This window comes from Entelurus aequoreus, linkage group LG25 (assembly GCF_033978785.1).
Source record: "Entelurus aequoreus isolate RoL-2023_Sb linkage group LG25, RoL_Eaeq_v1.1, whole genome shotgun sequence".
NCBI classification, from domain to species: domain Eukaryota; kingdom Metazoa; phylum Chordata; class Actinopteri; order Syngnathiformes; family Syngnathidae; genus Entelurus; species Entelurus aequoreus.
This window is the reverse complement of record NC_084755.1, coordinates 21999703-22021035: the sequence shown is the minus strand read 5'-3', so window position 1 is coordinate 22021035 and position 21333 is coordinate 21999703. Positions and strand designations below refer to the sequence as shown.

General features: G+C 37.8%; 1 protein-coding gene and 1 long non-coding RNA gene across 2 annotated transcripts in view; one reads left to right on the top strand and one right to left on the bottom strand.

Moving 5' to 3' along the window:
• LOC133642548 (uncharacterized) overlaps positions 1-14416 on the bottom strand; it is a 32985-nt gene extending 18569 nt beyond the window's left edge. Inside the window, exons 1-2 of the mRNA XM_062036808.1 lie at positions 14371-14416; positions 14005-14300 (exon numbers count right to left, since the gene is read on the bottom strand). Coding sequence (XP_061892792.1) covers positions 14005-14300; positions 14371-14413 — 339 coding nt within the window. The 5' untranslated portion in view covers positions 14414-14416. The remainder of the gene's footprint in view (positions 1-14004; positions 14301-14370) is intronic.
• Positions 8115-19555, top strand: LOC133642560 (uncharacterized). Its single transcript, XR_009824531.1, has 3 exons — positions 8115-8193; positions 8484-8576; positions 19363-19555. It is a non-coding gene; the product is annotated as an uncharacterized LOC133642560 (long non-coding RNA).
• Positions 19556-21333: the final 1778 nt, after the last annotated feature.

Below are 21333 nucleotides of genomic sequence, written 5' to 3'. Positions count from 1 at the left end.
GGGATCCCCCGGGAGGAGCTGGACAAAGTGACTGAGTAAAGGAAAGTCTGGGCTTCCCTTCTTCAGCTGCTGTCAACGCAACCCGACATCGGATATGCGGAAGAAGATGGATGGATGGATGGATGGATGGATGGATGGACCCATGCACTCTCTTCAGGTGGCCTTTTTTCTCTCCACCATTCACTGTGTTACGTGCACCATTTTATTGATTATTTCCCATTACTCTTTACTAGGTAATTATTTTAGTGAGGTAGTAGCTAAACATGATAAACATGACATACCTATACACAATTTGATGCGATCTAAAAGAATGTTCTGATCAACGGTATTGAAGGCAGCACTGAGAACAACACTGATCCAGCGTGCCTTTCAGCTGAGCTAGCACTTTATTATACCATACCCTGAGTTACAATAGGTTACCATTTTGAGGGCACCAATACTCACATGTTTGTGATGAAAGCGTCACTCTCCACTTCACCTCTGCATCCTGACAGGCAGCAACGCCCTCTGACTGGTGCTGTTGTACAGCATCTGCACAGGGGTCCCCAACATACTTGCCAACCCTCCCGAATTTTCTGTGAGACTCCCGAATTTCTGTGTCTCTCCCGAAAATCTCCCGGGACAACCATTCTCCCGAATTTCTCCCGATTTCCAGCCGGACTTAAGGCACGCCCCCTCCAGGTCCTTGCGGACCTTAGTGAGGACAGCCTGTCGTCACTTCATATAAACAGCATGCCGGCCCAGTCACGTTATAACATCTACGGCTTTTGGAGAGTGCACAACTGCACACACAACAAGAAGAAGACGAAGCAGAAGAACGAAGAAGAGACAGTCATGGCGACGACAAGTGACAGAATAGAACGAGGATGGACAAATTCAACCCTAAAATCACTCCTTTCCTGCAAATTAAATTTCACAGATGCTGCCCATACCTATGCTCTTTCAGAGGCACTTTTAAATACAACAATGAGTAGAGGAGTGTCATGTGTGTGTATATTTGTAAATAAATGAACACTGAAATTCAAGTATTTATTTTATTTATATACATATATAAATAATAAAATACATATATATATATATAGATATATATATATATATATATAGGCCCCCGCCTCTCCTGAATTCGGAGGTCTCGAGTTTGGCAAGTTTGGTCCCCAACCTTTTTTGCACCACGGACCGATTTAATGTAGGCATTTCCATTTGTGGCAGATAAATACAGCAAAAATAAGTGCAAGAAAAATAAAACTCACTATAACGGGGGGGGGGGGGGGGTGTTAGTTTCTTTGCAATGACATCCCCAGCAGGTTGATGGTAACCTGCTGGGGACTGCAGATGGAAATCAGCCTTTGGCTACAATCTGTCACATTTATATTTTATATGTTCATTAATGTGCATTGTATCATGTCACAAAGTTATAACAAATATAACAAATGGCAACTTCCTATGAGGAGTTTTATTGTACATCTATAAATAATCTTATTGGTGTGTCTCGTGGGACAGGCGAAAGTTAAGTCGGAGAAAATGCAGTCCTTTATAAATGATTTAATGTTTCTGTGCGGCCAGGTAGCAAATGTGTCACGGACCGGTACCGTTCCCCGGACCCGCGATTGGGGACGCCTGAATTCTACAGTACATTCAGTGTCATTGAATCATCAATTAAAACTATTTTCTTCTCACCTTTTTCTGTTCTCTGCTCCACTTGGGTAAACTTTTCCTAACCGCGCCAACAAGTTTGTTTCGGAATGTCTTCCTGAAACAAGTCTGCACATGTGCAGTAAATAACGTGTAATACTCCATTGCGTGAGAAGGGAGAGGGGATCTGTCGCAACAGTCATCTTTGATTATCCATCCATCCATTTTCTACTGCTTGTCCCTTTTGGGGTCGCGGGGGGTTGCTGGAGCCTATCTCAGCTGCATTCGGGCGGTAGGCGGGGTACACCCTGGACAAGTCGCCACCTCATCGCAGCATCTTTGATTAAGTATTTTTAAATACATAAATTAAGACAGAAATAAGTAAATACTTGTTTTAAATAGAAGGAAACTTTAATCATCATTTTTTGAGACTTTTGGGGGCCTGTGGAAACCTGGGGGCCCCAGGCATCTGCCTGTGTCCTGGTGACAACGTGTATCTAGTGTGTGTGTGACAATCATTGGTACTTTAATCTTTAATCGTTAATCTTTTTATCCGTTGTGTTCTTGGCTTACAATATTTCAGTTTGTTGGCTATATTAAGATTAAAGATTAAGATTAAAGTACCAATGATTGTCACACACACACTAGATGTGGTGAAATGTGTCCTCTGCATTTGTCCCATCCCCTTACAAAACACCTGTTGAAGAAACGGTCGCTTCCTGTCTTTTATTAATATCAACCAGACAGGATGTTGATAACCACATGTTCAGAATGTTGGAAACATTTTTTCAGTGTTTTGATATTAGTTGTACATTCAAAAAGCTTTATAAGAAATTCGACATTTCTTTTATGAGATATTTATTAGCATTTTGCTAATTTTTTTGCTCACTCAATTCACACTATATATAACCCTTCTTTACCTTGTTTCCTGCTGTCTTTGTTTTCCATGTGCTCATTGTTACATGGTCTACACCTTGTTCCATCATTAGTACACCTGTGTCTTGCCGTGATCCTTGTGTCTCCTCCAATCAGCTCTCTCCTTCCACTTGTCCAGGTACTGCACTTCTGGTACATTCTATAGATGCTAGCTTTAGCCATTTAGCATTTTGCATATCACCAGTGTTGGGTTAGTTACTGAAAACCAGTAACTAGTTACAATTACTAGTTACTTTATTTCAAAAGTAACTCAGTTACTAACTCAGTTACTTACACCAAAAAGTAATGCGTTACTGTGAAAAGTAACTATTTAGTTACTTATTTTTTTCCCCCTTTTTTTTTTAAGGCTCCCATTAATGCCCTTTTAGCCTTCATTTCAGTACTGTTATTGCACTGGAGAATAATACAATATGTTGATCAACTTGACATGCATTTGCATCACTGAACTCTGCTAAGCAATGTGGTCTACATACAACACACAAACAATGTGGTCTACATACAACACACAAACAATGTGGTCTACATACAACACACAAACAATGTGGTCTACATACAACACACAAACAATGTGGTCTACATACAACATACAAACAATATGGTCTACATACAACACACAAACAATGTGGTCTACATACAACACACAAACAATGTGGTCTACATACAACATACAAACAATGTGGTCTACATACAACATACAAACAATGTGCTCTACATACAACACACAAACAATGTGGTCTACATACAACATACAAACAATGTGGTCTACATACAACATACAAACAATGTGGTCTACATACAACATACAAACAATGTGGTCTACATACAACACACAAACAATGTGGTCTACATACAACACACAAACAATGTGGTCTACATACAACACACAAACAATGTGGTCTACATACAACACACAAACAATGTGGTCTACATACAACATACAAATAATGTGGTCTACATACAACATACAAACAATGTGGTCTACATACAACACACAAACAATGTGGTCTACATACAACACACAAACAATGTGGTCTACATACAACACACAAACAATGTGGTCTACATACAACATACAAACAATGTGGTCTACATACAACACACAAACAATTTGGTCTACATACAACACACAAACAATGTGGTCTACATACAACACACAAACAATGTGGTCTAAATACAACACACAAATAATGTGGTCTACATACAACACACAAACAATGTGGTCTACATACAATATACAAACAATGTGGTCTACATACAACATACAAACAATGTGGTCTACATACAACACACAAACAATGTGGTCTACATACAACACACAAACAATGTGGTCTACATACAACACACAAACAATGTGGTCTACATACAACACACAAACAATGTGGTCTACATACAACACACAAACAATGTGGTCTACATACAACACACAAACAATGTGGTCTACATACAACACACAAATAATGTGGTCTACATACAACACACAAACAATGTGGTCTACATACAACACACAAACAATGTGGTCTACATACAACATACAAACAATGTGGTCTACATACAACATACAAACAATGTGGTCTACATACAACACACAAACAATGTGGTCTACATACAACACACAAACAATGTGGTCTACATACAACACACAAACAATGTGGTCTACATACAACACACAAACAATGTGGTCTACATACAACACACAAACAATGTGGTCTACATACAACACACAAATAATGTGCTCTACATACAACACACAAAGACAAAGATATGTTTCAAAGGGCCAATTTATTTCAGGCCAGAACAAATTGACAAAACTATTTTAAATAGCTGCAACATAATGGCACTTTAACTTTAACTTTAAGTAGATAGGATCTTTGATCCAAGACACAACTTACATTTAACTAAAATGTTATTTTCTTTGTGCTCGACAAAAAGAAAAGTAGTGAGAATGTTAAGACACTCGACTTCTGGCTTCACCATGATGTCATGTTTGTTGTTATGAGAGTAGCGTATGTGTGTGTGTGTGGCCCTTTAAGATATGACAACATGTGAGGTGAGTGACGTCAGTGAGTGAGTGGGCGAGAGAGATGAGCGAGTGGCGACAGTGAGTGTGTGCAGGTTCTCTAGCTTGGTGGATGGCTGCGTCCAATAAAGTCACAAAGTTGCAACAAAGCGCCGGCCTCGTCATTCACCCTCAGCTGTAAAGACCCTCTTCCGGGTAAAGTGAAGGTTGTTAGTACATATACGTCTCCCCTGCGCCCCTCGACTACGGTATGAGAGTCCCCCCGCCCCCACCCACACAAAGGCAATAAAACACACTCAGATCTTCAGTTTCTAGCCGATACTACATAAAAAAATAACGTAAAATAACGCAGTAACGCATCATGTAGTAACGGTAACTGAGTTACTGAATATAAAAAATAACGCGTTAGATTACTAGTTACCGCCGAAACTAACGGCGTTAAAGTAAAGCGTTACTTAGTCCCAACACTGCATATCACATGGTCATTTTGCAATTTAGCAACCATCGATTGAATCAAAAGATGCTTCCATTATATTACAGTGTACCACATCTGTTGTTAGCATGTTGGCTGTTTACATTGTTAGCATCATTAGCATTACTTTTTTTAAAAAGGCCTAAAACACAACAAGTCGGTCTTAAACACGGGGCAGGAGGTTTGCAGAATTTTTGCCGAGCTGTTCAGACTTATTTAGTTCTGCAGTTTCGTTAACGTGTCTGTGAAGTATTTCAACAGGTAGAGACAAGCAGATCAAAAGAAATTACAGTAATTCAGACTTTTTTTAAACAGTTACTGCTTTGTTTCATTTGACTAAAACAAAGAAATGTTGCAACTATGGTATATTATATCAGTTTTATTTTATCTTTTAAAATTAGTGCTTGCCGTTTTGGATATATATTTAGATATATGATATAAATGATGTAAATTTAGTCGACGATAGAGTTTTTAATACTATTGTGTTATTGTGATAATGACACATTCTAGTCATATCACGCATATTTGACAACGACAAGCGAATGACCGTTTCCTCAACGCCATGTCTGTTATGTACGTGAGGGGTGGAGGGGGACGACACCACGAAGAAACTCAGGTTACCGGGTTTATTGTAACCTTTGATGAGTGAGTGGGAGGTGTATGCTACTCTGTGTTTGTTGCAGGACTGTGTGTGATTTTAACCATGTGAATAATACCAGACGATGTTGTACGTGCGTGATGGATGAATCTTTCGGCAGGCCAAGAGAGCGAGGCAAAAAGGGTGTCCGTAAGCAGGCAGGTGGTCGAGGGCAGGAGAGAAGCGACAAGGTCCGTGTCCGGGCAAGGGTCGAGGATCGATGAAGGCAGTCCAAAGTCCGGAAGGAGGTCGAGGCACAGAGTTCGAGCACACGGGACAAGACAAGACGTACGGGTACTGCGGGAGAAACAAGGAACATGAGACGAGGGAACAAGGAGGACGAGGAGAACGAATGCGAGGACAACAAGAGGGAAGCCAGAAACGTAAATGCTTACTACGATGAGTTAACGACGTTGATTCCAAGGGTCCACTGATCTTTATGCTGTCTCCCTGATTATTGCCAGGTGCGCGGATAGCCGGTAGTCTGCAGCTGCGGCGTTGCGGGGGAGTGAAGCGCCCGGCGCGTGCGGGGGCGTGTCCTGGCATACTGCCAGCCTGAGTGTTGGTGGATCTTGCTGCAGGAGAATTGTGGGTTCGAGACCGCGCCGTGACAATGTCTTTGCAAGTGAGATGGTGGCTAACTAATCCTAGCCTCAATGGCAAGAAAATAAGCAACAATAACATTAACATTCTTCAAAGTGACGTTATCACTGGAGGACTAGAGTTGTTGATTGATTGATTGAAACTTTTATTAATAGATTGCACAGTTCAGTACATATTCCGTATAATTGACCACTAAATGGTAAGACCCGAATAAGTTTTTCAACTTGTTTAAGTCGGGGTCCACTTAAATCAATTCATGGTATGAATGAGGAACAGCTAAACATGCTGCACTAAACACCAGAGGAGGACACAATAAGCCATGCTAATCACTAAACTACAGCTTTTGAATGTAAACAGGGGTGGGCAGACTGATACAAATATTCGACAGAACTAATGCCAAGTATAGTATTGGTATATGGTTGATACTACAATGATTAGATCGGTATTTTTTACTATTATAAAAAAATACATTCTGTTATTCTTTTGTTATTGTTTACAGGAGTTTAGGACTTCATACAAGAAGCAATGCTAAGGTAGATCTCTTGAATGTACACAAGGGCCGGCGGCCAATTGATACGAATATTGACCGTAATGATACCAAGTCTACTGTAGTATCAGTATATAGTCAATACTAGAGTGATGAGATCAATATTTTTTATTATCACAAAATATTTTTTTCAGTTGTTTTGTTGTTGTGTACAGGACTTTAGGACTTTAAATCAAAGCCAATAGTTGTTTTCACTTATGTTTGGTTATTTTGCACCTCCAAATTTATTTTACTCGAAAATATTAGGGGATGGCTTGGCGCGGTTGGGAGAGTGGCCGTGCCAGTAACCGGAGGGCTCTTGGTTCGATCCCCCGCTTTTTCCAACCTAGTCACGTCCGTTGTGTCCTTGAGCAAGACACTTCACCCTTGCTCCTGATGGGTCGTGGTTAGCGCCTTGTACGGCAGCTCCTGCCATCAGTGTGTGAATGTGTGTGTGAAGGTGTGTGAATGGGTGAATGTGGAAATAGTGTCAAAGCGCTTTGAGTATCTTGAAGGTAGAAAAGCTCTATACAAGTATAACTCTATAAAAGTATATTGCTCAAAAATATTGTATGTACTAAAATTAAATAATACATTAATTTAAATATTTAATTGTTAGCTTGTCAGACAGCCATTCTGTGTATTGTTTTTATAATTGTGATGAAAAATGTAATTAGTAAATTATGTTAAAACAGAAAGTAACCAGACTGTACCAGTAAATTTGCAAATAGAATAATAATATTTATGATTAAAAAAAACAACATTAAAGCATTCTACACAGGACTTAAGCAGTTTAATTTTTTTACGTTTTTGTTCCCTTACTGCCCCCAAGATTAACCAAATCGTGACATTAAAACCAAGGTATTTACTAAACCGGGATTATGGCGTTTTGTTAAACCCCAAATGCATACCCATTATTGTTAATGTATAGTTACCATAATATTTTAGAATAAATTCAAACGTTTGTCTTTACAGATTAGTGATATTAAGAATTTATAATCCACAAAATGCATATCTTGACTTTAACACATCTTATTTCCAGCCATGTGATACAAACTAAACAACTAACAAGTCTAATGTTTACAGTGTTAATGTTTTGTATAAAATAAACTTGTTTTTAATTGAGCTAAAAGTCTATACAGTCATTTAGTTGACTATGATTTAGTTGGGGAAAATACGTATCAACCTTTTAGAGCTAACAATGTGCATCAGAGGGCGTGCACACCGCTTGAATAATGAAAGGTTTTTGTTATGGTGTGTAACACTGTGCCACCCCAGTCCTGTAGTATAACCACAGTGACACATGCCCATACAAAAACCTCCCCAGTCCAGCATGTAGCAGAGGATTTTTTTGGGACACAGAAACAAAGGTAGGAAATATTTATATTTAACAAAGACTTGGAAAATACTAAATATTATTTTTGACAGGGTATATGTGTACAACATTTTTTTTTTCGACACTTTGGAACAGCAAATAGTAGAAACATCTAAGCCTGTAAGGGTTTAATTTATATATATATATATATATATATATATATATATATATATATATATATATATATATATATATATATATATATATATATATATATATATATATAGCAATTGTAATAATATTTAATACAAATATGATGCATACTGTATATTTTCAAACTTACAGGACCTACAGAGTTGAAGAATGTCTAAAACATTGACCAAAGTCTTAAATGTCAAACTGTCATCAAGGAGAAGTCCAGAGAGAACAGTCAAAGCAGTAAGTTGTTTTACTTTATTTCAGTTTCACGTAGAACTTTTTTTTGCATTGGTTAAATTGTCTTTACTCTTGTATGGCAGTTGGAAATGTAAACACTTGACTAAAACATTGCCTGTACAGGTTGTTTTATTGGTTAAACTAGTGGTTCTCATACTTTTTTCACCAAGTACCACCTCAGAAAAAATTTGGCTCTCAAAGTACCACCATAATGATCAACATTAAAATAAATTAGCGTGGTAGGGCTAAGTATTCATTAAAAACAAGCCAGGGGTTTTATTTAACAAGTATATTCAATCATTTTGGCCTGACTTAACATTACACACAGTTTGAACAGTAACACTGTTTTTGAATATAGCAAAATATAACACTGTACTTTAATTAAGTGATTCTTTGGCGTACCACAAGTGGTACACGTACCACAGTTTGAGAATCCCTGGGTTAAACATTGTGTCTCTCAACAATTGTATCTGTTAAGGTTAGTGAAACTAATGTCACTGTATAATATATACATTGACATTAAATAATTAAAACACCCCATCAGGTGACTGTGAATAATATTTGTGTTGCCCATACATCTAACACAGATATCCTCAAAGTTGTATAATCAATAGTCACTGACTTATGGGCAATAAGTTGCTAAGTCGCACCAGTGCCCCATCAAAGATGTTATGCTTAATGGTTGCCATGTTTTTTCAACCAATCTTGGTCAGATTTTACAGACATGTCCTTGTCCATCTCGTGGAGATTTGTAACACATTGTGTGGCGATTTGGCTTCACACCATTAGGTTGCAGTTGTTTTTCTTTCCACTGTAGACCACATTGAACTGCATGAGAAATTTCAAGTCAGTTTGCCTTTTGGGGTCAAACTTTGGAGTTTGATAAAAGTGCGTACATTTGTCACAAAATAATAGCACAGGCAACACGGCAGGGGTGCTTGAATGGTTTTGCTCTATTGTGATCAGAGTTGTGGACTTGAGTCACAATTTTGATGACTTCTGACTCAACTTGAAAATATCTAAGACTTGCAACTCGACTTGGACTTTGACTTTACCGACCCGGACTTAAGTTTTACTACTTCCTAAGACTTGAGAGATGGGTGAGAGTGTTCAGAAGATGTATCCTCAGCTGTGATTACAAAAATTGATATAATCAATATAATTACAGAATGAATATCTTGCCCACATGAAAAACTTGCATTGCAGCCTATTCGCTGATTCATGTCCCAGCAACCACTACCTAATAATAAAAATCAAACACGACAAAAATGTGAAAATTCTGTATTTAAGACCTTTGCAGTCTCAATTGTCATTAACAGTTAAGAGTACTTGACTACACAACATGCGGTCTAAACTTACAGTCCCACTAACTACTTATTTACTGTGTGGGGAATAATACACAATAACTAACAATAAACACGTCATAAAACAAAACTTTATAATGTACAAATTGCGACGCAAAGGACGACGGAACACCCTAGACACGTCAGCACTGGTGGAGAACAGCCTGACATTAAGTGTCTATAAAGTGTCTATGCATGTACACAGTATAATGAAAATACATTATTATGTTACATATCTTTTTTTTTTCTTTTTGTCAGTTTACACACACATTTTTCCTCTTGTACACATTGGTTTCTTGTTTTATGTTCAATGTATTGTGTATTTAAAAAAGAAAGAAAATAAATCACAACTTGCCCAATTTCGACAAATTTTCATGTGGTTCACTTTATTGTCAACGTCCAAAGATGTGTTAATAATAAACTCAATTACAAAAAGAAATTTTATCAGGGGAGTAATGATTCGTTTTACAACGATTCTATTCAAATAATAATTGCCGGTACGATTAAGGGTAACTTTAAGCCAAAGTTTTTAACCAAAAATTCAAGCAGTGTGACTGTGAAATAAATAAAGTTTCCTATATTCTTGTTATTTCTTGTAAGGGAATTAGATATAAATGAATTATGGATACAGACAAGCAAGTAAACTACAATTAATGGCCAATGCATTCACTTCTTATTTAGGTGCCACCATCACTTTCGGTTCAATTAACAAGAGTAAACCTTTTCTGCTCTCATTTACAGTAATATCAAAAGTGCAACCAAAATATCTGTAAGTTGAATTTGCAGTAGATTTACCAACGACTTTTGCTGTTGTCTAATATAGAAATAATTCAAATCCAGCATTAATGTAAACATTTAAATGTAACTAAATCTCTTCAGGTTAAATGAACAGTGGTTTGACCTGCAACTTCTAGCGTCCGAGGGTGTAGGGCGTTTAAAGCACTCTTTTGAAAGACAAACTGTGAAACACCACAAATGATAAAACATGTTTGGCAGAAGTGTGATGTGGATTTCTTTAATATACTGTAATTGAGTTCTATTCAACTTTCCAATCAACTCCAATAACACCATACCGGCCCCCGAGTTCAGTTCAAAACTTTGGAGAAAAAAAAATATTTTTGCAGCAAATTCCTAAAAACAGTAGAGTGCTCTTGTTGTATAGAGGAACTTGAACCACCGTAAACACATTGACAGATCCTTGCATTGACTTTTTAACCTTGCTAGCAAACATACATCGGTGGGTTGTGAGTTCAAACCCCGGCCGAGTCATACCAAAGACTATTAAAAAAATGGGACCCGTTACCTCCCTGCTTGGCACTCAGCATCAAGGGTTGAAATTGGGGGTTAAATCACCAAAAATGATTCCCGGGCGCGGCACCGCTGCTGACCACTGCTCCCCTCACCTCCCAGGGGGTGAACAAGGGGATGGGTCAAATGCAGAGGACAAATTTCGCCACACCTAATGTGTGTGTGACAATCATTGGTACTTTAACTTTTAACTTTAAGGTGTCCAAACGTGTGATTTACATAACTGAGTCGTTCCTTAAGGCACCTCTATAGGTCCTCTCTTTTTCATCATTTGGATGATTCAACTGGTGGACCACGAGTGTAGTTAAAAAAAACTTGTGAGTAACTCACATTTTTGCAGATTCTTTCCAACACTAAATTGCTGTCATAGAAATGATCTTTGACTAGCTTTTTTCGCAGAATGTCCTTAAAAACAACGGAGCGCTCCTGTAAATCTGACAAAATAAATAGACAAAAATCAAATGTCTACTGCAGAGGACAGTGGTTCCCCGGAATATACAAAATAAGGCTAAAAGTGAAGGGACAAGTCAGGGCCCCCGGTCCTCAGCTTTCTGAAATTACATTGAAATAACATTGTAAACACAAAAATTGTAGCACAACAAAAAAATATTGGGCAACACAAAGAGCAACTTCCTGTAAGCAAGCAGAAGTTTTTCGAGCCATTTCCTGACAAACTCAACAGTGTGAAGATGTAAAATTTGTACATGCAATTGTATCCATCCATTCATCTTCGTCTGCTTATTCAAAGTCAGGTCGCGGGGGCAGCAGCCCAAGCAGACATATATGTAATTTATGTTCACTCACACAAACATATTATAATTTGTTAATGTATTATTATTAATATTATTGTTGTTATGTTAATCTAAAGACTTGGTGGCCACATGTGTGGACAGCACCTTTTAGCTCTTATTTCCAAAATTGTGTACACTACTGAATTGAGGTCTTATGTCCGCTTATGTGGACACTTATACTGCCATCTGGTGGTGTCAGAATTGATTGATTAATTGATTGATTAAAGATTGATAGAAGAGTATAACATACAATGGAATTTGGGGGAAAAAGTGTAAAAATAAGAATTAGCATGTCACTAAACATGAAGTACACGTTTGTGTACTTATGGACTAAGTATATCATATAAAAAGTTGATTCTTAGTTTTTATTCTAATTAGGGTCCAATAAGCCCAAATAGCAAAGACAAATAAAAAAAAAAGCATGTAAACAAACAGCTTGGGCCTTAAGAGGTTAATATTATTATCCTTATGTTTTTTATTTTCTAAAAATAGTATTACACTTGAGAGGGACAAGCAGTAAAAACAAATGGATGGATGTATTTCTTCTTTTAAGATTTGCACAAGTTCAACTAAGATATGTATTGGGTTTTTTTTAATAATCAAGTTAATGTATATTTTTCCATCTAAATTGCAGATAAAAAATTAAGTTAAATAAAAGGTAAACAAGTGCTGTCTAAAATAATAAATCAACTCATGAATAGTCACAAAACATATCGTAATAATCATCTTCATCATCAATTATTAATCATGTATACAAACAGACTAATATTACAAAAATCGTCAACGTTTATTACAAAATGAGGCGTTATTACATGAGGTGAAAATGTATTACATTGTTACATAATGCACTGTTATTACATAATGTGTTGCTACACAGTGCAAACACAAAAATGAAAGCTCAATTAACACATTGGGCGACACAAAGAGCAACTTCCTGTAAGCAAGCGGTATGACCATTTCCTGGGAACTCAACAGTGAAAATATAACATTTTTACATTTAATTGTATCCATTCATTCATCTTTGTCCGCTTATCCAAAGTCAGGTCGCGGGGGCAGCAGCCTAAGCAGACAAGTTCAGACTTCCCTCTCTCCGCTACTTTGTTCAGCTCGTCCTGGTGGATCTTGTGGCGTTCCCAGGCCAAATGGGAGTTCTAGTATCTCCACGGTGTCCTGGGTCTTCCCCGTGGCCTTCTACCGCCCTAAACACCTCCCCAGGAAGACTTCCGGGGGCAACCTGAGCTGATGACCGAACCACCTCATCTGGCTCCTCTCCATGTGGAGGAGCAGTGGCTTTAGTCTGAGCTCCTCCTGAATGACAGAGCTTCTCACCCTATCTCTAAAGGAGAGCCCCGCCACCCGACTGAGGAAACTCTTTTCGGCCGCTTGTACCCGTGGTCTTGTCCTTTCGGTCATAACCCAAAGCTCATGACCATAGGTAAGGAAAGGAACGTAGATCGACTGGTAAATTGAGAGCTTTGCCTTCCGGCTCAGCTCCTTTTTCACCAGACGGCTCGATACAGGCTCCGCATCACTGCAGACGCCGACCAGCCTGTCGATCTCACAATCCACTCTTCCCTCAATCGTGAACAAGACACAAGGTACTTGAACTCCTCCACTTGGGGCAGGATCTCGTCCCCAACCCGAAATTGTCACTCCACCCTTTTCCGGGTGAGAACCACGGACTTAGACTTGGAAGTGCTGATTTTCATCCCAGTCGCTTCACACTCAGCTGCGAACATGCAGTTTTACATTCATGATAACTTCAAACCTACCATAGGTCAGGTAGAAGTAGTTAACACATTTAGTCACGTGGTTAAAACGTGATTTTTTAAATTGAATACAGTTCTTTTTCTCACGCAGACTCTGCCTCGACTCTGCTTTGAGACCCCTGGGACTGGACTCCATTTAACAAGTGACTAGAACATGTTTGTCACGCTGCACAGTGTTGTTGTTTTTGTTCTAGTCTGCTGATGCTTTGTGTTGTTGTGGTTGTCTGGCACAGTAATACACAGCCGTGTCTCCAGGCTGCATATTCTGTCCATTTAGAGTCACTGTGTTGCTGGAGGGGTTCACATTAATACTGAACTGGTTCTTCAGTGAGTCCTTGTAGTAAGAATAGCTAGTAGACTTCATCCCAATCCACTCCAGTCCTTTCCCAGCAGGATGTCTGACCCACGCTGTGTAGTAGCTAGCCACAGAATAAGACACCCGACAGTCGATGCTCAGACTCTGACCAGACTGCAGAGTGACAGACGGTGGCTGGGTCAACTCTTCACACTCGACACCTGCGGAGGAAAAGTTATTAGATATGGGATGTAACGGATCTATGGTCATGTGTGCCTCAGTGACACTCACAGGAACCTGCAGCCAGCAACAGCAGCACAACTACACGGAACATGGTTGGTACTCAAGTTGTTGTGATGGGATGGAATGTGTGCAGCTTTTATAGCACGCTGCATGGTGGGAGGGTCACTTTGCATATAGTGGCACTACAGGTGTGCTGCAAGATGGCCGCTCATTACGTAAGCTGCAATACATTTTACAATCATGTTTACTATTGATCTTTTTTATTGATACTGTTATTGCAATAGTTTCATTGTTGGTACAGTGACTTTGCTTAGATTTGTGCTTATAAATAAAATTAATACCTATCACTATTTGTATTATTCTAGGACATTAGATATCCCCACTCGTGTAAAAAAATTAGGACTGTTATCACTCCCAAGGTAAAACAAAAATGTATGTTTGCTCCCACAAACATATATATATTTAATGTATTCCTTTTCTTATTATAATATCCTAGTTTTTTTTGTTCATTTTTTTTAAGTATTACAATTGAGAGGGAAAAGAAGTAAAAAAAAAAAAATGGATGGATGTATTTCATTTTTTAAGTTTTTCACAGGTTCAACAAAGACAGGTTTTTTTATTTTTCTTTATCAAGTCTATTTATTAAAAAAAAAAAAATTAAACACTTTCAGTCCTAAGATCACATTTCAGCACTATTAGCATCTTTTTTTTTTTTACACATACTGTATTTATACACTATTTCCTGTGAAAACATTTTTTTTTAAACAAGCGTTGTCTTAGATAATGAATTATCTTATCTTGTATTACCTGCATATGTCCGTCTATCAGCCACGCAATCTGGCATCGATGGAAAAAGTTAGTTTTGTTTCATTTTCCTATATTCAAACACAGTGTTACTGTTCAAACTGTCCTTGATGTTACAATGGCCAAAATAAGCAAATATACTTGTTAAAGTAAACCTCTTTGTTGTTTTTAATGTATATTTAGGCCTACTACGCTACTGTATTTTATTGTTGGCCATAATGGTGGTACTTGGAGAGCCACGTTTTTTCTAAAGGTGGTACTTGGTTAAAAAAAAAAGTTTAAGAATCATTGTTTAAGACATTCAAATATACCACAGGAGTAAAAAAAATACAGGCATGACAATAAAACTCTTTCACTCTCAGGGTGAAAAAAATAAATGATGTTCACTTCCACAAAAATGTGTATATGTATATTTATTGTCTCTAAAATCTTTCATTAAAAAAAAAAGGTACATTCAAGAAGAAACACGTTCACTCCTAGAATCACATTCCAAAACTTTTAGCATATTTTTTTTGGCATTTTTGGTCTAAATATATTGCAATAATCATGTAAATATGCAGATTATCATGAATCACTTTGTAATAACTTATACCATATTTAACAAAATGTTTCAAGGTTTATTACAAAATGTGTTATATTATTAAAAAATGTGGCGTTATTACATAATGAGTTGAAAATGTATTACATAATTGCATAACGTGTTGTTATACACAAACACAAAAATGACAGCCCAAAAAACACATTGGGCAAAACAAAGAATAACTTCCTGTAAGCAAGCGGAATAACCATTTCCTGGGGGACTCAAGACTTTGAAAATATACAACTTGTACATGCAATTTTAAAATTAATATGACTTAAGGCCTACCATATCTCAGGTAGAAGTAGTTAAAAAATGTTGTCATGTGGCTAAAACATGATTCTGAAATGAATACTCATAAAATGAGTTAGAGACGCCTGTTGCAGCTGAAATTAAATAATTGATAAATGCAGGAGAAATAAACTGATATAAATTAAGCAATAGTGTATTACTGTGTACTTAATAGATGATTACGATAAATCCAGGATAAATTATATCTGATGGCATTTTCTTCTTTGAGACAATTGAATGTTTCCGACTTTGTGGGGACGTCAGAATATCCTTTTCTGTTCCAACATGGGATCTGTAAAGACGTGATTGAGTTAGTTCAATTAAACATTTATGCAGGAACTAGAACAAAAATAATAACCTCATGTGGTGACCTCTGCACTCACAAATGTTAGGTGATTCTTGGTTTTACCTAAAGTCAAACCGAGAATCTTTTTTTTTTCTGTCAGTCATCTCAACTCTCTCAGTCCAAATGCAAAACAGCGGTGTCAAGCATGGTTGGTCCAACAACAGATGGTCACCTTGTTTCTAAGAGATGCACATTTTTCATTCCTACTACCTTTTTGCACATCTATAGTACACTTTCACAATATTTATTCAACACGCAAATTATTTTTGTGTGGAAAACAGCGTGAGAATATAGAATATGTTTTTATGGGTCCAGTTTCAAAGCAGCAGGTGGTGTCCCAGGGGGGCAGCCAGAGGATGTGTTTGGAAACTGAAAAAGCTTAACAGATCGGAATTTTTTTTTTTTTGGTTCGACAGATTTTTTTTGTTAGTTTTTTTGCATATATCTTCACTCAGAGTGCAAAAAAATATATATGTATATATACTTTATATGTATTCATATATATGTATGTACCAAAATTATTTCGATACTTTTCGGTACTTTTCTAAATAAAGGGGACCACAAAAATTGTATTATTGGCTTTATTTTAACAAAAAATCTTAGGGTACATTAAATATATGTTTTTTATTGCAAGTTTGTCCTTAAATAAAATAGTGAACATAGAAGACAACTTGTCTTTTAGTAGTAAGCAAACAAACAAAGGCTCCTAATTAGTCTGCTGACATATGCAGTAACATATTGTGTCATTTTCCATTCTATTATTTTGTCAAAATTATTAAGGACAACCGGTAGGAAATTAATTATTAATCTATTTGTTCATTTACTGTTAATATCTGCTTACTTTCTCTTTTAACATGTTCTATCTACACTTCTGTTCAAATGTAATAATCACTTGTTCTTCTATTGTTTGATGCTTTACATTAGTTTTGGATGATACCACAAATTTGGGTATCAATCCGATACCAAGTCGTTACAGGATCATACATTGGTCATATTCAAAGTCCTCATGTGTCCAGGAACATATTTCCTGACTTTATAAACATAATATAAATTTTTTTTAAACGAAAGAAGATGTTGTGAGGCCAAAAATATCGACGTAATCATAGTAGTATCGACTGGTACTTGCTATCATTACAGTGGATGTTAGGTGTAGATCCACCAATGGCGTTTGTTTACATTGTGAAGCCGGTGAGCTACGGTGTGTAGTGAAGCATGTTTAGCTATTCCTCGTCCTGCAGGGATGATACTTGTAAGGAACTTACTTTATTTGTCGTCATGGAGACCAGGATTAGTGATTTAGAAGTAGCTAAAACACTGCCGACGGCGGATGGACGTTAGCCGCTAGCTATCTAGCGATGTCTTAAAGCACCTCTTCCTGAGGGCGTTTCAGTGTTATAACTTCACCGGTACTTTTCAGAGGCAGTATAGTACCGAACATGATTCATTAGTATCGCGGTACTATACTAATACCAGTATACCGTACAACCCTAATGCATACATTTATCATTTGTTTTCAAAATGGTTACAAAAAGTGGCACCCCACATATTTACTGTGGGACCCCATTTTTATAAATAAATGATAAATGGGTTATACTTGTATAGCGCTTTTCTACCTTCAAGGTACTCAAAGCGCTTTGACAGTATTTCCACATTCACCCATTCACACACACATTCACACACTGATGGCGGGAGCTGCCATGCAAGGCGCTAACCAGCAGCCATCAGGAGCAAGGGTGAAGTGTCTTGCCCGAGGACACAACGGACGTGACTAGGATGGTAGAAGGTGGGGATTGAACCCCAGTAACCAGCAACCCTCCGATTGCTGGCACGGACACTCTACCAACTTCGCCACGCCGCCCCCTTTATGACTTGATAATTTTGAAAATTCCTAGCACCAACACTGAAGGAGTATTGGTGCGTGCAAAACATCAGCAGGGGGCTGTGGCCTGCGGGCCGGTTCTAATACTAATCAAATATCATCCCGGGGTCCATTGATAATTCATTTACGGGCTGGATCTGGCCCACGGGCCTTGACTTTGGCACATAGGCATTAACGCATGCAAATAATCAAAAAAATATACATCATGTTAATCTTACATAAATCCAGATTAGTCATCTAATCTATTTAGACAGCAAATTACCTTTACCTCAACCGCGAAAGGTTATCTGAACAGCAAATTTAGCTTCAAAATGCACGTTAGGTGCAGGTGTGTCACACGTACGGCCCGAGGGCCAGATCAGGTTGGTTCTTATACGTGCAAGCACATCTTGGAAGGAGGAAGGTTTAGTAGGAACACAACAAATAAGCGCCGTTTGGTCATTTTAACGTGAAATAAATTATATCAATATTACGATATTTTCTTAATTTATATCTTGTTTAAAAATATATCGATATGTCTTACAAACTCGACATATCCCCCAGCCCTAGAATAGACCCGCTCATTGGCAGTGCGCCTTATAATCGATGCGCCCTATGGTCTGAAAAAATGTATTAATTAATATCAGTATCGGTCAATACTCAAGGATCCAATATTTGTATCGTATCAGATGTGAAAAAGTTGTATCAGGACACTCATAGTTTGAAGTATTACATCTCGCCATCTTACAGCTTTTACATCCTTACTACATCCATTAGCTTTGTGTGTTGTTAGCTAATGATAGCAGTTTAGCTATCATAACAGCATGACTGCAAATTGTTAGTTGTTTCTCTTGAGTGAGTAACAAGCCTGAACAGCAGACAATTTTCTCGGGCCGACAAGCATTTTTTATTGTGAAAATGTTTTAAAAATACATATGTTCTGTTCTTGTTCTCGTTTTTGGCTTAACAAAATTGAACTTTGAGCAAGCTGCAAACAGCTCCTTTAACTTTCAACAACAACAAAAATGTTCAATGTAAGATGTTCAATCCTATTCCCATTTTCCTTGGATTTACGTCAAATGATGTCCCTGTCTGAATGTGCACCATACACACAACATTGCAAATGTGTATATGTACATCATTAAGCCCATGTTTCTTTTCCAGACCAAAGCTGCAGAGATAATCCACCAGAGACTTCATCCCTCCTCTCTGACATACACACATCAGCAAGTGATCACATTTGACACTCAACATACGCACACTCAATAAAGACAGCATACATACATATATACATACATACATAAAATACATGCTTTTTTAATATATATTTCTTTACAAAAGCAGACATGAGCCAGAAACAAGCCTGCATCTTCCTCAAAGGGGCGTCGAGGAGACAAGTAAGTCACATTTCAAGGAATTACAAGCAAAATATTCAAAGAGACAAGCTAAAAGTTCAACTTAATACATTTTTTGCAGAAATATGGTGTTTATGGCTAAATGTGTGTATTAAAATGGGGAAATAATAAAAACAAATGCAAATCTATGATACATATATACAGTATGTGTATATGTATTATTATTATTATTATTATTATTATTATTATTATAGGCATCCGTCCGTCAGTAGTGACGATGGGTTGCGCCTGGGGGAAGTCTTCCTCCCACCGTCATAGTTGGCGCCAATCGGGTGGAGCTTAGGACTGCCAGCTTCCGTGTTGTTTCCTCCCTTTAGGGGGGAGGCTGGAGTGACCTCTCCGTGGCGCATGCCTGGGCAGAAAATATGGAGATCCTGGGTTGCCCAGTCATCAAGGTCCCCCTCTCGGCCGTGTCGATGTGGCCCAGAGGGAAGCAAGGCAATACGTCTGGCATCGGCTTGGCTGCAGGAGCTGCCGGCAGGGGGTCAGCAATGACACCCAGCCACCTCAGGGGCTCCACTCCTGATTTTCTGTCTGGGTTTACTCCCATAGCCTTTCCTTCTCCCAAAGGTACAACAAGGCAGCAGGTATATGTATATGTACTGTGTATATGTATATACATGTGTATATATACTTCTATGTATTTATATACAAATCCCGTTTCCATATGAGTTGGGAAATTGTGTTAGATGTAAATATAAACGGAATACAATGATTTGCAAATCATTTTCAACCCATATTCAGTTGAATATGCTACAAAGACAACATATTTGATGTTCAAACTGATAGACTTTTTTTTTTTTTGCAAATAATCATTAACTTTAGAATTTGATGCCAGCAACATGTGACAAAGAAGTTGGGAAAGGTGGCAATAAATACTGATAAAGTTGAGGCATGCTCATCAAACACTTATTTGGAACATCCCACAGGTGTGCAGGCTAATTGGGAACAGGTGGGTGGCATGATTGGGTATAAAAAAGCTTCCCAAAAAATGCTCAGTCTTTCACAAGAAAGGATGGGGTGAGGTACACCCCTTTGTCCACAACTGCGTGAGCAAATAGTCAAACAGTTTAAGAACAACGTTTCTCAAAGTGCAATTGCAAGAAATTTAGGGATTTCAACATCTACGGTCCATAATATCATCAAAAGCAGGGGTCCCCAAACTACGGCCTGCGGGCCGGATTCGGCCCCCCAGCATCCAAAATCCGGCCCACAGGAGTTAATTTTTTTTTTTTTAATACTAATCCATTTTCTACCGCTTGTTACTCTCGGTGTCTCCCAGCCGCTCAGGCAAATCATATTGTCTAAAAATGTATTTTCCCATCGATCACGTGACAATGTTAAATGTTGATGAACATCAATGTTAATTGATGTTAAATGACAAAACAGATTATAAAGACAATGTATATATGTATGTATGTATATATATATATATATATATATATATATATATATATATATATATATATATATATATATATATATATATATATATATATACACACACACACACACAGCCTGGCCACCGGCCAATTTTTTTTAACCCAATGTGGCCTCCGAGTCAAAAAGTTTGGGCAGCCCTGATCAAAAGGTTCAGAGAATCTGGAGAAATCACTCCACGTAAGCGACATGGCCGGAAACCAACATTGAATGACCGTGACCTTCGATCGCTCAGACGGCACTGTATCAAAAACCGACATCAATCTCTAAAGGATATCAC